The following is a 13,844-nucleotide window of genomic DNA, read 5'->3' as shown; positions in this document are numbered from 1 at the left end:
AAAGCAGCGCTGCTAAGAAAGTGCACATTTAAACTGACAGGAGAAGCGAGTTACTGTCTCTGAAATGCATATATTTGCAGGAAGGTGCAGCTGTGCAGGAGACATGCTCAGTTCAAGTCTTGTGTTCGTGCAGCGGCCACTCATGACCTTTTTTTTCCACAAAAAAATCACCTTTTCTCTTATTTCTCTTCACTCCATGATGAAACAAAATGCTGCGAAGCCAGAGCATAATCTATTTTGAGCTTTGATATGTAGATCCCCACACGACTAAATGTAATCCCTCAGCATCAAAGGCCAAGCTGCCTTATCTTTCATTCTCTTGCTTCTTTTATCCATATGTTTAATTGCCCAGTGGATGGATGAATGTTGCCCCTCCTCGTCTGCCTTCACTCGGCTGCATGAATTATAATGAAAGGTTACAGGTGCAGACAACCTGCATTGACTGTAAATGTCAGACAGTGGACGCTCTTACGCCTCAAGTTTGGCTGTTTGGATTGGACAACAAGGAAGACACTTTCTGTTGCTTGGAGACTAAAAATCTTGTAAAGTAATCAGCAGCAGTGATTTATCTTTGCTCCCGTACCGCCATACCACGGGATAAAAGTGGGCCAGGATGTCTGACACATTTAAGTCTGCAGAGTACATTGAATTGTAATGGGACACATCCAAGGTCAGAGCTAACACACCAGGTCAGCCTCTTCTCAGAAAATGACTCCACCATTACACAAATAGGTCTGCAGACACACCGAGTACAAACAAGGTAACGTAACGTACACCCACCATTTATGCTCTCTTGGCTCGTGAACTTAATCCCTGCAAACTTAAATCAAACATTGGTCTCCATGTTACGTCAACACCAATTCTAAAGACATTATCGCTATCCGATCAGTAAATGTTTCACAGTGTAACAGTCTGTAACAAACAAACCGTAATCTGTCTCTCTCTCCCTCCCGTTGTGCCCCGCAGTGTGCAAATCCAGGCCGTGAACGCCATCGGCTCCAGTCCCCTGAGTCCACCCCTGCTGGCGAGGACACGCCCCCTCCCTCCGGCGCCACCCCCCCTCGAATGCGCGGCGGCGGGCCCTCAGAGCCTGAAGCTGAAGTGGGGCGAGAACGCCAGCAACACGCACACTCGCGCCCTGCTAGTCGATGACATGGTCTACACGCTACAGATGGAGGACAAGAACCACAGGTGGAGTACACGCACACTGCTCTTACGTCACAGGGGTCCAGCTCACTGGATTCCAGATGCACCGGGTTAAGAAAAGATAATTAAAGCTCACTTTTATACATTTAAGGAAGAGAACAAGAAGCACAAGTTCCGTTCAGACTGTGCTCCCCATCATATGCAAACCTTCTGCTAACAGCTGCACAGAGGAAGTGCCTTCACTTAATAATAATGTTTTTAATCTAAGAATATATAATTTAATTAATATATTTTCTAATATCAAAATGCATATATCAAAACAGTAAATGCATGCAAAGGCACATATATAATACAATACAATATAATTCAATATGCTAATACAGTTCCACTTAATCCGTGTTGAATTAAAGCTCCAGCTTACATTTTTGCTCTTTTTATAAGCAGCAACAACCAACTGTGATCTTTTTTAATGAGCTTTGCATGCAAATGAGGAGTCACTAACTGCACTTTTTAATTTTTTACATGAATTTTAATTGTTCTAAAAGATTTTTTTCTTGTGTTTCTTGATGTTTTTGGACAAAAAGGCACTCATCAATGCTGTACACGAGATTAGAGTATTTCTCATACGGAGCCTCAGCTACGAGCGGGGATTAAAACTGCGATGTTCCTCTCAGAGGATGTGCTCTCTAGACCTCTCAGCCACGCTGCGCACCACATTTCTCAGACTCGTCAACCCACAGCTAGTCAATACAGCAAATCAGGACTGCGAAGGTCAATACTACACACGAACCGCAGACACTCGCGCGCTGGGCTTTTTTCTGTGCACGCAGTAACCAGATGTACCAGTGAGTAGTCACGTTGAGGGCATCTGGAGCCAGCCGGGATACAGCCTCCAACAATCAAGCCTCTATTTAACTGACTGGTGAGGCAGGAGTGACAAAGAGAGAAACAGGGAGTCCGAGAATTAGCAGACAGAGGAGGGGGGGAGGGACAGAACATGACCGCCGGCGGGGAGTTTAATTGGAAAGAGGACATTTTTGCTAATGTGACAGAGTCTCGAATACATCTAAGGAGGAATAGCAAAGGTTGGACAAATAAGACTGAAGTGAGAAGCGATGAGGAGCCACTTCTGTCTGCCAGCTCACCTGTCAGGTTGTCCCGTTCCCTCCCCCCGCCCGGCCCGCTAGCATTCTGCTTGGCTGGCTATCGGTGTTTGAGTTAAGGCTTGGCTGGCATCGCGTTGGCACCTCGGCGCCCCTGGAATGGCCCAGAGTGCAGCAGGCAACAGATGGGGCGCTATCTGGCAGGCTAGATCTGCTAACCTCTCCGACACACACACAGGCGACGCACGTAGGCACGAACACACTCCCTGCTGGCCAAATGAAAACAGCTTTCACAGTTTAGACAGTTTTATTTACCCATATCCAGTTGGCGCAGTGATTAGCGCCGCAGTATGCTCGGCTGTGTGCGTTTGTGTCCCTGTGACCACGCTCGGGTGCACTCGTGTGTGTGCGCACACACCGCGTGCAGCATGTTTGGATGAGGCGGGATTTGAGAATCATCCATTGCATCGCATTGCTTTCAACCTGCACACGTGAGCAAGCGCGACTGAAGAAGAAGAAGAAGAAGAAGAAGAAGGAGAAGAAGAAGAAGAAGAAGACAAAGCTTATTGGACATTCTTTCACTTAAATTCGCGTCCAGTTTTCAGTCCCGCTCCTCTTCTTGATCCGGCCTGTTTATAAAATCATTACATGCTTGAAACTCTGTTCAGCAGCACATAAATAATACACTTCTGTCTATTTCTATTTTTTTTCTGTACTTTATAATGACACTGAAAACAATTTGAGTGGCTTTTGTCATTGAATTTAGAGGAGAGGGGGCCAGACTCTGTTTGTGCCCCATGGTAGCTTTTCATGTGATCCAAGAATAGCCTTAAATTGGTGACTAATTTATCGTTAGTCTGGCCTGTCCTACTTTAACCCTCCGCCTTTTTTCGAGTCCACATGCGTCCCTTCCTGCTCTCTGGGGAGTGGGTGTGAATTAAGGCTTGTTGTCCTCTCAGCGGGGATGATGTTTTTCCATATTTCTGTACGTTCCTTGCAAAGTTTGAGTAGGAATTTTGCAGTCCCGGTTAAAAATGTACATTTTTTAATGAATTGCATCAGATATTTTTCAGTTCATAATCACATTCACAGATATTATAGTAGCGGCTGTTTAGCGCTTTGTTTATGGTCACATAATATATACATTTTAATACAGCTTTAAAAAACAAGCTGCTGTTTGATTAGTATTCATTGAAAAAGCATGCACTTTATTTATTGCAGGATAGCAAAGACCTTGGTGGATTTTTAGCATTCATAGATGAACAGATAAAACACTGAAAATCACAAAACATCTGACCTGAGGTCGGAAAGAAAAACATTTTTTAAAAATAAATACACATGTTCACAGAAACTACTATACTAGATTAAAAAAATAGATTCAAATTAAGATGAAATGGAGCTCTGACTGAATTGTGGTCAGATTGAACTTCAGATCAGTTAGCTGGCGCTGTGTTAATGCAGATTCACCTTCATCATTTCCACCAGGAGGAAACTTTCCATAAACTCTGTCTGACTGAATCAGTGGCGGTGTGTGATTCCTGAGTGATTCAGCCTAATCGCCTTTGCTTTGCAGCTCCTGGTGGGTGCGACAGGCCGTTCAGGTGTGTTAGCGGCCGCATTAGCGATGCATCATCATTTTTTGAACGCCGTGCGCGTGCGTGTGCACGCCGACAGTTGCCGTGAATGGATGAATGGATTCGGCTGGCTTGCTGGGCTCTTCCTCCTTCGCTCCTCCTCTCCTGCCTGCTCTTCCTCATCACGCTCTATTAGAATAAATTGATGGGTGCTTCATTGATAATCATGATGCATGGAGGCAGAGTGGAAGGGCAGTGTTGAAAATATTTAGCTCCGTAAACAAACATATTGAATAGCCAGCTGCAGTTTCTGCTAATATAATTTCAGATTTTGCCAATAAATTCCATCAGTAGCCAAACAGCATTACTGTCCACTGATGGTTTTGACTTTGGCTGTCCCCGGCGCTGTCTCTCACCGTCTCTGGCTGATCTAATTCATATGTATTCATCTCGTTTTGTTGTTAGAAAGGGGACTTGACCTCTGGGGGACCTGTGGAGAAATGTGTGCCCTCCCCATCTTTTACCCTCTTTGTTTTTCTCCCCCCTGTCCGTCCATGTCTTCATGGGTGTGTATGATGATAAACAAAGCTGTTTTCTCAGATTCACTCTTTTGAATCCTCTCCTTCACCATTCTTGTCCCACAGGTTAATTTTCCCATCCGCGTCTCCGTTTACACTTCTTCTCATCTTCACTTGTTTTCCTCGCCCTGTTGTTGCCCTTCAAGCTGGATGATTTCTCTCATTTCACTTCCTCCGCATCTGCATTAGCCAGAAAACCCTCTGGCAGGGGTATTGGGAGTGGAGTCAAAGATGAATGCAGGTAGAAGACCGGGCCCTCGGGGCAAAGCTCTGTCATTCATAACAATTATTCACTCATCCGTCCATCGCTTTGTCTGCCTTCTTAAATTCAATTCTTCCATCTTTTCATCTATCAAACGCTGGTGACACCTGGATTTCATGAGGAGAGAAGCTCTTCAGCTGCGCTCCACTCTGTGCATGCGCTCCTCTCTGCCTGGATAGGCTCTTACATGTGGCATGTAACCAATCAGAGAGTGCTGGGGGCGGGACATTGAAGGAGAGCTCCTTTGGAGAAGCTAGCAAAACCTAAAGCGTTGTTTATTAGGCTAATCTTTGCCTTGACCTCAAGATTGAATCTACAGGAGACCTCACACCTGACTGTAACTTCAAAAATACTTTTTTTACATCATCATCAATTTACAAATGTCCGTTTAGATTTTTGCAGCTTGTACTGCTGACACTTCCCTGCAGATTTTCTGACTTTTCCCTGGTGGCTGATAAGTTCTCAAATGGACTTCTGATGGAGAGTTTATTCATTCAGTTTTTGATATCGTAGCCTTCTCAGATTTCAGGCTGAGACGTCCATGGAGCTTAAAACCGTGTTTGCGTCAACCGATAACAAATTTACAATATTTACAATGCAGACATTTGATGATGATTTCAGCCTTAAGGACAACTATGTACATGTATTTTGGTCATTTCTGTGTATTTCTAATCAATATTAACTGGATAAAGTTATGAATGAACTTTCTGTGCAATGCTAAAACTTCTGGCGGTTGAAAAAGATCTCTCCTTGTAACATTTGCTCAGAGTTTATGCAACAGAGTGACTCGTACAAATGCAAGGACAAGATGTTTGATAATGCTACGCCACGAAGTGGAAGCTTTTCTGTGCGATGAACAATTTTGGGCTCCATGAGATAGTTTTTAAGATGCCTGCTTTTTACGGCACAATAAGCAAACCTGACGGGCAAATGAAATAAATAAGAATCTGTTTTATGATATCAGTAAATAGTAAAGTCACATATCAGCCTTCCAGTGAATGAGCACAGAAGAAACGTATCGCTACAATCAGAGCAATGACACGTCCTTTGCTCGTCTGCTTCTGGCCTCTCTTTCTCTGCTCTGTTTGGCTCTCAACCAAAGGTGCAGTTCATCCAGCTGAGTGTGTGTGTGTGTGTCTTTATTGTCTGCTCTTTGCTGAGTGTTAATTGCTTCGATGAGGGAAACTTATGATAATGGAAAGTCGCTGTATTTACTACACATACATAAAATTACTCACTTCTTAGACATGCGGTTGTTAGCTGAGAGTAAACAAGAGGAGGCTGGGATCCTCGCGGCGTTTGCGTCGCAGCCGCTGGACTAATTCTAGCCACGCTGGGCGTCTGTGTTAACTTTAAGGCCTGGAGGTGAGGCGGGGGATTAACAACATCGTATATCAGCTGGAGAAACACATCACTTCTCTGTAGTGCAGCTACATAAAGAGCTCATCTGGAGTTATAGCCTTCTGCTAAAGCGTGACCTCTCTCTCGCTCACTCTCTCTTCTCCGTCCTCTCACAGCAGATCCTCCATCATTGTCTCCCCTCTTATAATTACCTCTCTTTTCCTCCCCCTCTGCTCCTCCTCTCCTTCATATCCTCCCCTGACTTCCTCCCCTCGTCGCTGCCTCCTATCTTCTCCCTCGCCCCCGTCACCTCTGTGTTTCTCTCTCTCTCCAACTTCATTTCTCAGACTTTTACCTTATTGTGCTGAAAAGCCGATAACAGAGATAAATAACCCCTTCTCTGCTCAAATTCCCATTTCTCCCTGACTCACTCATTCTTTCACTTATCACCTCTCCTTCAGTCTATCAATCTGTCCATCTAGCCAGCCAGAAACTTTCCCTGGTGCTCGTTTTCATCAGATTTGCGACTCCTTCCTGTCAGTATTCGTCCTGCGTGTTTATAAATCACCGCTATCTTTGTTTAAATGCACTCTCCTCTCTTCTCGACAGCATCGCTGTTTCCTTTCAAGGTCTCAGCTGCTTATGTCCCAAGACAATCTGGCTTCAAGGCGCCGTATGCTGAACCTGTGCTGATGCAGCCTTTAGAGTTGTTGGCCAGCGAGCGAACTGACAATGAGCACAGTTAACTTGTAATGTCTGCCGCGATCAGTCAATGAAAGTCCAGGAAAATCCAATCCTGAACATGGTCCCAAAACTGCTTTAGTGATTAGTGCAGGTCAAACGTGGATGCTTCATCCCTCACTGCTCTCACTCTTTCCTCATCACTGCATCTCTCCCTTCCTTTAATCCATTGACGGCACCATCACTCGTTCTCTCACCTTTGCCTCCCTCTTCACCTTCTCCTTAATCTTTGACTCACTCTCTCTTCCCGACGTCCTCTCCTTCACCCTTCGACACATTCCTCCCTCTAGATTTACGGCTCACTGTCCCTCTTCGTCATGTTCTCCGTCCAGGTTCGTGACGATCTACCGCGGCCCCAGCCACACCTACAAGGTCCAGCGATTGACCGAGTCCAGCAGCTTCAGCTTCAGAATACAGGCCATCAGTGATGCTGGGGAGGGTCCTTTCTCTGACACGCACACCTTCTGCACCACCAAGTCTGTACCCCCAGCCCTCAAAGGTAAAATGATGAAAAGCGAGAGGCTGATGTTACTGCTTAAAGTCCTCTCTTTGTAAGAAATGTCCATAAGAAGTGTCTTAGCTTGCAAAGACTTAAGCAATGTGCAAATTGTTTGCTAGGAAACATCTGCTGTGGCGTCCAATCAAAAGAATCAGCCATGTAAACAGCAAATTGCTGAAACTTCACAAGCTGTTGCATTAATTACAGTACAAAAGTGGTGATACAAGCCAAAAAAAGATATTTACTTCTGTTTGCTGTCAGAGAAGAGATGTTTGTAGCCTTGCTTGATTATTGCCTCCAGCATGTGGTTTTTGCTGTAAACTGAGAGGCGGCGGCTTATTATAGCTGCAGTAATCACACCAAAGGGTGTCCTCTCAGGTGCTATAACCGCAAAGTATTATGGGTACGACTGTGAATGTGCAGCACAGCAGCGACATGTCTGCAAACGTGAGAATAACAGCTTTAAGTGCCCAAACAGCTTCTGTAAAACTGAACGCATGTGAACTCTGCAAAAGGTTCTCTGAGGATTCAGAACAACAGAGAGCAGCAAGAGTTGAGACAAATCAATGAATCAGTCCTGGTCAGAGTTTAGCACAACGTATGTTTAGCACAGCAATTAATGCAAATAATTAATGTTTGTGTTGTTGTTTCCATTATAAAATCACATTACCATTCAAGGACAATATTGCTTTGCAAAACAAGCATCAGTTACTCTAAAGACTACTGCTGATATGAAGCATTAGATTCTATGAGGCTGATGGATGTTAATAATAACCTCATCTTTTTCTGAGCTTGCTTCTGTGATTGAATTGATTTTTAATTGCACGTATTCTACGTGTGACATCCTGTCATGTGATTGAAACGGTCTTTTGACGCCATGTATTCCTCCAGCGCCCAGAGTGCACCAGCTGGAGGGGAACGTGTGCGAGATCACATGGGAGACTATCCCACCAATGAGGGGAGATCCTGTGAGCTACGTGCTGCAGGTGCTGGTGGGACGCGAGTCAGAATACAAGCAGGTTAGTCTCACACTCGAACACACACAGGTCATATGAGGATACTGCCGAGAGCTCCGGGGTCTCTCCAGTCCAGCCCCCCCCCCCCCCCCCCCCCCCCCCCCCCCCAGTTTTTGGTTCATTCATATTTTTGAGGAAGTGTGTACGACTACTGCGAGGATATCTTCTAATCTGCCTGAGGAGATGTAAAATTAATTTTGGATTGACGGAGAACGTCTTACAGAGCGCTATCTGCTACACCGCTCTCTGAATCTGCAGAGCCAGCAGAATTTATCGAATGCTATTAATGAGAATCACAACACAGAAACAAGTAAAAACATCTTTTGGCTGCTCTTGGAAATATGGGATTGGGCGGCTGGCAGCTGGAGCGATGAGCGGACTCGTAGACGGCAGATAGAAAGACGTTTGTCTTCTGGGCCGTTTTACTCGGTTGGAGGGAAGAACTGCTGACACTCGCCGGCGGACAAACCCGCAGCTGCGTGTGTGTGTGTGAGTGCATGTGTGGATGTGCGATGCATATTTGTTCATCATTTGCGGTCAATACAGATCTGTGGTGCTTCCTGTCCGATGTTTGTACGCTAAAGCTGAAAATCAGGATATCGTTCTGTAAAACACACACTTCATCGCTGCTCTCGATCAGCTGCAGCTCGAGCCCAGTGTTGAGTTTTATGAGCTTTATTTACTCAAAATAACAAATTTGCCTTAACAGGCTTTACAATCTGCAGCGCATGCGACATCATATCCTCGATTCAGGTGGAAAAACTGACCCAAAAGAAGCCTTTCACACCAAGTCTGGACGAGTAAAGGTGTGAATTAGAGTTTCTTCATCAGATCACGGACACAGAAGACAGAGTTTTAGCCATGTTTGCATCCTTGATGACGGCGTAGGATCAAGTGAAACTCGAAGACACCCTTAAATTTGAGAGTTATCGTCACTCGATTAAACTCATGTCTGTGTGGAGCAGAGCCAGTGACCGGAATCTCACTTTAATCAGCAGGAAATTATGTGACCTCAAGTGTCTCAACAGACAAACAGGCTTTTCATTGAATTCGGGGAACCATCATCTGCCTTTACTGGTATTCACACTCCTGCCTGTCAGCCTTTCTTCCTGAAGCTCGGCAGCAGCAGCAGCCTTCTGCTTCTTCTGTTCCAAAATGAACAATAACTCGACCTGTCAGGAGATTAACATTGATACTCCATCCTTGAGCTGTCATTGCATTGTGATATGATTTTTGTTTTATGAGACAGTCTCGGGAGTTATGTACAAAGTTATGTAAGAAATGAGAAAAGTATGGGCTCGTTGTCTTACCCAAGGACGTTGGAACAGGGCGCGCTGGCTGTTACAGGATACACACCTGCGACTTTTTGTCTCCTGACAGGTTTTATTGATTCATATACTCAAATCTGCATCCTCTGATCATGTGGAGCAGTTTTCAAGTGAAGCTTATTAGCACGCCCCAAAGCTTGAAAGCATGTTACACCCTTACAATGGAAAAATGGAGTTCACAGAAGATGTTCTTTATTTATTATCCTGCATTTACCAGCGGATAAAACTCTTAGCAGCTCTGCTGCAGGTCGGTGACAATAGCTGCTCAAATTTCATTGGAAGAGGCACAAGATCGGCATGGTGCTGCAAACATTTAACACATTCGATAAAACCAGGGCTCGCTCAATATGCTCTGGAGGAGGGCGCGATGCCAGATGTGTGCTGCCGTAACTCCACTTGATCCGGTTCCCTTTGTTAACGGGCGCCTGCGGTTAGCTTCACGTTGACCGCACGACAAAAACAAGCAGCCATATTTCAATGGGATCAAAGCACACATGCAGGTAGAAGACGTATCATGAGCAGAAGAAGCAGTGAACGCCGTGGGTGAGCATTTCTGCTTTGGGGCTGCAGTGGACCAATGACAGAGAGTCTCATACGTCACATACTTAAGGGACCAATCCTTAATTTCTCCTATATTACCGCTTGGCGTTGACTAGCGGACAGCAGAAGTTTGTGCATTTGATGAGTGATGAGCTACATGTAACCCATTTCAGGGCATGAGAGGATTTTCTTTCATGGAAAAAACGTCTGAATTTGTCATTTTGATGCACAGAGATGAGTTTTTAGGGGTCACATCAACGCAACTTAAAACTTTCTTCTGTTCCGTCTCTCTCTCCCCTCGCAGGTTTTTAAGGGAGAAGAGGGCGTGTTCCAAATCTCTGGCCTCCAGGGCAACACAGACTATCGTTTCCGCGTGGGCGCCTGCCGCCGCTGCCAGGACACGTGCCAGGAGCTGTGCGGACCCCTGAGCCCCTCCTCCTTGTTCACGCTGCGCCGCCAGGAGACGGCGTCACCCGGAGAGCTGTGCGCCGTGGACACGGGCAAAGGGGCCGGCCTGATCTCCAGCGACGAGCGCTTCGCCGCGCTCATCGTGTGCGTGTTCGCGGGCTTCTCCATCCTCATCGCCTGCTTGCTACAGTACTTCTTCATGAAGTGAGGGAATTTAACTATAGGATAGAAAGAGAAAGCAAAAATCACAGAGTCTATGAAAGAACCGAATGAAATCAAAACAAACACTTGAGATATACTTCTAAGGCTATGTATGTATGTATGTATGTTTGTTTTTTAGTCAAAGTATCAGTTCTGGCTTTCCTCACCTCGGTCCCGTTGTCTTCTGCCTTCACTCAGTTTGGTCTCATTTCTCTCTGTCTCTCTGCTGTCTCCGTACCACCGTCTGTCTCGTTTGTTAAGGATTTCTGTCGAGGGGAGCCTTGTCTTAGCTGCACCTCGGTTGGGAAAGAAAACTGATAATCAAGCCTTAAAATAGCTGTGAGCGAAGCAGTTTGCTCCTCAGACTGACTTGCATGTTTTTATTTTGTATCTTTTTAAAACATATTCGATTAGAGAACGTGTATATTTCCTGATGGTCATTGCCTTACTTTTTTTTTTGTTCGTTTTGTTTTTCAATGTGTAATTTTGCTTTTTTTTTTTTGTTGCAGTCGTTATTCATTTCAGCCATATTCCAATGTAGGCCTTCAAAGCTTTAGCCGTTCATACCTTATTATTCAGTTTGTTACTACTCTACAGGCTGTCGGTCAGTTCATGCAATCTGCACCTGCTCTCACACACAAAGACACAACGCACTCACACATATACAAATTTACACACACGTACACGCACACATGTACAATTACACTGATGCAGCGACGGTGAGAAACACAAATTTCCTCCAATCACGTATCTGCTCAGCTTGTAACATTCAATCACTCACTCATTCAGCTACCAAAGTGATGCAATTCATGTGTGGTGTAAGATGCTGCTATCCTGTGATTTTATTATATCTAAGAAAGAATGGAAAAACAGTAATCTAATATATATACACACTATATATAGATATATCTATATCTATATCTATATATAGATATATATATATATACAAAACAAATATATATGATATGCTATAGAAGTGATGTAATATAAGTGATGGCAACGTAAGGTCTGAACTACAGTGTGAAATAGGGAGGAGTCGACTCTAGGTGCTCACAAACAGCAGCTCTGAGGTCTGTTCTGCAGCCTGTGCGAACGGTTGAAGGAGCCCTTAAACACTGGTCTTGGATCAGAATATGAACCCTTGCGGGTATTCGAACGTTGGGCACAAACTGGCTTTAGCGTTTAGGAAGCCGGGACAGGATCGTGATTGGCTGCGACTTACCTGGAAAGGGCCGGGCTGAGCGTTCGATTGGCCCTCGGTCAGGCCTTCCATACCATCTCAAGTACCATTGCTCCAGCCTATGTATCTGTAGCTTTAGTAGCGATATGCCCGTAGCGTTGAAGACCCAGAGGTGCTAACAGCCTGCCAGCTAGCTGCCCTTCTCAGAGCTGTGTGTGTTAACCAGGAAAGCCGTTAGGAGTTAGCTTGAGCTTTACCCCCCTGACATTTAGCCGCCAGCCGCCAGCCAGAGCTATGCTACAGCTGTCGTTTCTCCTTCCACCTAGTCTGTGAATCGATACTTCTGAAGACTATCCTCCTCTTTTCTCCTCTCCAGCCCATAATTATCTGTAATTACCTTTTGCTCTGGCTGCTCCTCTCTTGCTTTCGATCCATCCCATCCCTCTGCCCATGTCCTACTCTCTCTCTCTCTCTCCCTCTTTCTTCCTTCTCTCTCTCTCTCTCTCTCTATTAAAAGGTGCTTTATTGACATGTAATCAGAGCAGTAGCTGTGGTCTCTCCTCAGACGGACATGTTCTCTGGGGACTTGAAATAATCACTAACCAAACAAGCCTTTGACAGAACACAACTCAACTGAACAGGGCATTCTGACACATGTAACACCCCCCCCCCCCGACCTCCTGCCTGACTCCTGAGCCCCCTTTGTCCCAACCCAAAAAACCCAAGCCAAGGTACAGCCCAATACACACCCTGATGATCCAAAGAAGTCACCCTGACCTGTGTGATTAATGTGTGACGTCTACTTTTTGTCAGGTTGGATGTGGGGGAAGAAGAATTGGGTGGGAAAGGGGGGTACGGAGGAAGGGCGGAGCAATAGTTTAGCCCCGCCGCTCAGCTCTGATTGGCAGCCTGTAACGTACCTCAGGGATAAGGCCTTACAGAGGGGAGATCTAATCCTGTCACCCCCATCGCTGTCATCATCGCCATCATAACAGCCTCTCTTCCTCCGTTTCTTTCTGTCTTCCTCCCCCTCTTTTAACTTTTTTTTTTTTTTTTTTTTTTGATGCTGTATCTTGTCCTCTGTCTATGCTGTGCCTTGCTCCTGTGTGTCAGTAAGCAAAGTGGTTTACTAGCTCAAAATACCTTTGCCAAAGTTGATGGGAAAGTTAAGGTAGAGTTCTTTTCTAGGTTTTATTTATACTATATATTTGCATACAGTACTTTACATGCCAATTACAGTGCAATCTTCATTTATTTATTGTTTAAAGATTAAGAGACAAGTGTAGTTATATACTAATTTTTTTCCTTGTAGCATGTTTTTTTTTTTTTTTTTTTGTTTGTTTTTTTTAATGGATGTATGTTAGATTGTATGATTAAGGCCAGCATTCCTTATCTCAGTAACCCTTTAAGTATTTCTCTTACAGCTGTTGGGAACCTGTAGCTCATCAGTCCATGCATTGCAGTTATCGTTGCCGTTTCAAACATGTAACCAAATGCCTTTGTGTTTTGTTGTTTTTCATCTCCTGTTTCGGCCGTGCACAGCCGAGCAGTCCTTGTAATGCTTAGAGAGACATGTAGCAAAGCCGGGCCTTAGGGTCAAGTCATCTGTATTGGGATAAATGTTGCTGCCTTTGGCTTTTTTTTCTGATTAGTGTTATAATGAAGCTTCTGATATCTCTTTACTGTTTTATTGCCAAAGCGCAGGCTTCTCGTGTCCACTAGATGTTGCGTTCGCAGTCGTCTAAAGGGTTCTGTGATGTTCTTCAGTAACGACACAGCATTACGATTATTATTATTGTTATTATTATTCTTTCAAAAGGAAAAAAAACATTAACTTGATCTGTGATTATGCTTCTTTTCATATTATCTTTTATTATTTTGTAAAGCAAAATGTGCCATTTTGAAATGTGTAGCCCCTTTTGGAGGA

General features: G+C 44.7%; 1 protein-coding gene across 3 annotated transcripts in view; it reads left to right on the top strand.

Annotated features, from left to right (window-relative positions):
• The window catches only part of fndc3ba (fibronectin type III domain containing 3Ba), a 91,053-nt gene extending 78,696 nt beyond the window's left edge, over positions 1–12,357 (top strand). For all 3 annotated transcript variants that reach the window (XM_070979889.1, XM_070979890.1, XM_070979891.1), the window contains 4 exons: positions 967–1,191; positions 7,078–7,244; positions 8,136–8,263; positions 10,433–12,357. In XM_070979889.1, the coding sequence (XP_070835990.1) occupies positions 967–1,191; positions 7,078–7,244; positions 8,136–8,263; positions 10,433–10,744 (832 nt within the window). In that variant the 3' untranslated portion in view covers positions 10,745–12,357. The remainder of the gene's footprint in view (positions 1–966; positions 1,192–7,077; positions 7,245–8,135; positions 8,264–10,432) is intronic.
• Positions 12,358–13,844: the final 1,487 nt, after the last annotated feature.

This window comes from Chaetodon trifascialis, chromosome 14 (assembly GCF_039877785.1).
Source record: "Chaetodon trifascialis isolate fChaTrf1 chromosome 14, fChaTrf1.hap1, whole genome shotgun sequence".
NCBI classification, from domain to species: Eukaryota; Metazoa; Chordata; class Actinopteri; order Chaetodontiformes; family Chaetodontidae; genus Chaetodon; species Chaetodon trifascialis.
This window is presented reverse-complemented; position numbering and strand designations above follow the sequence as displayed.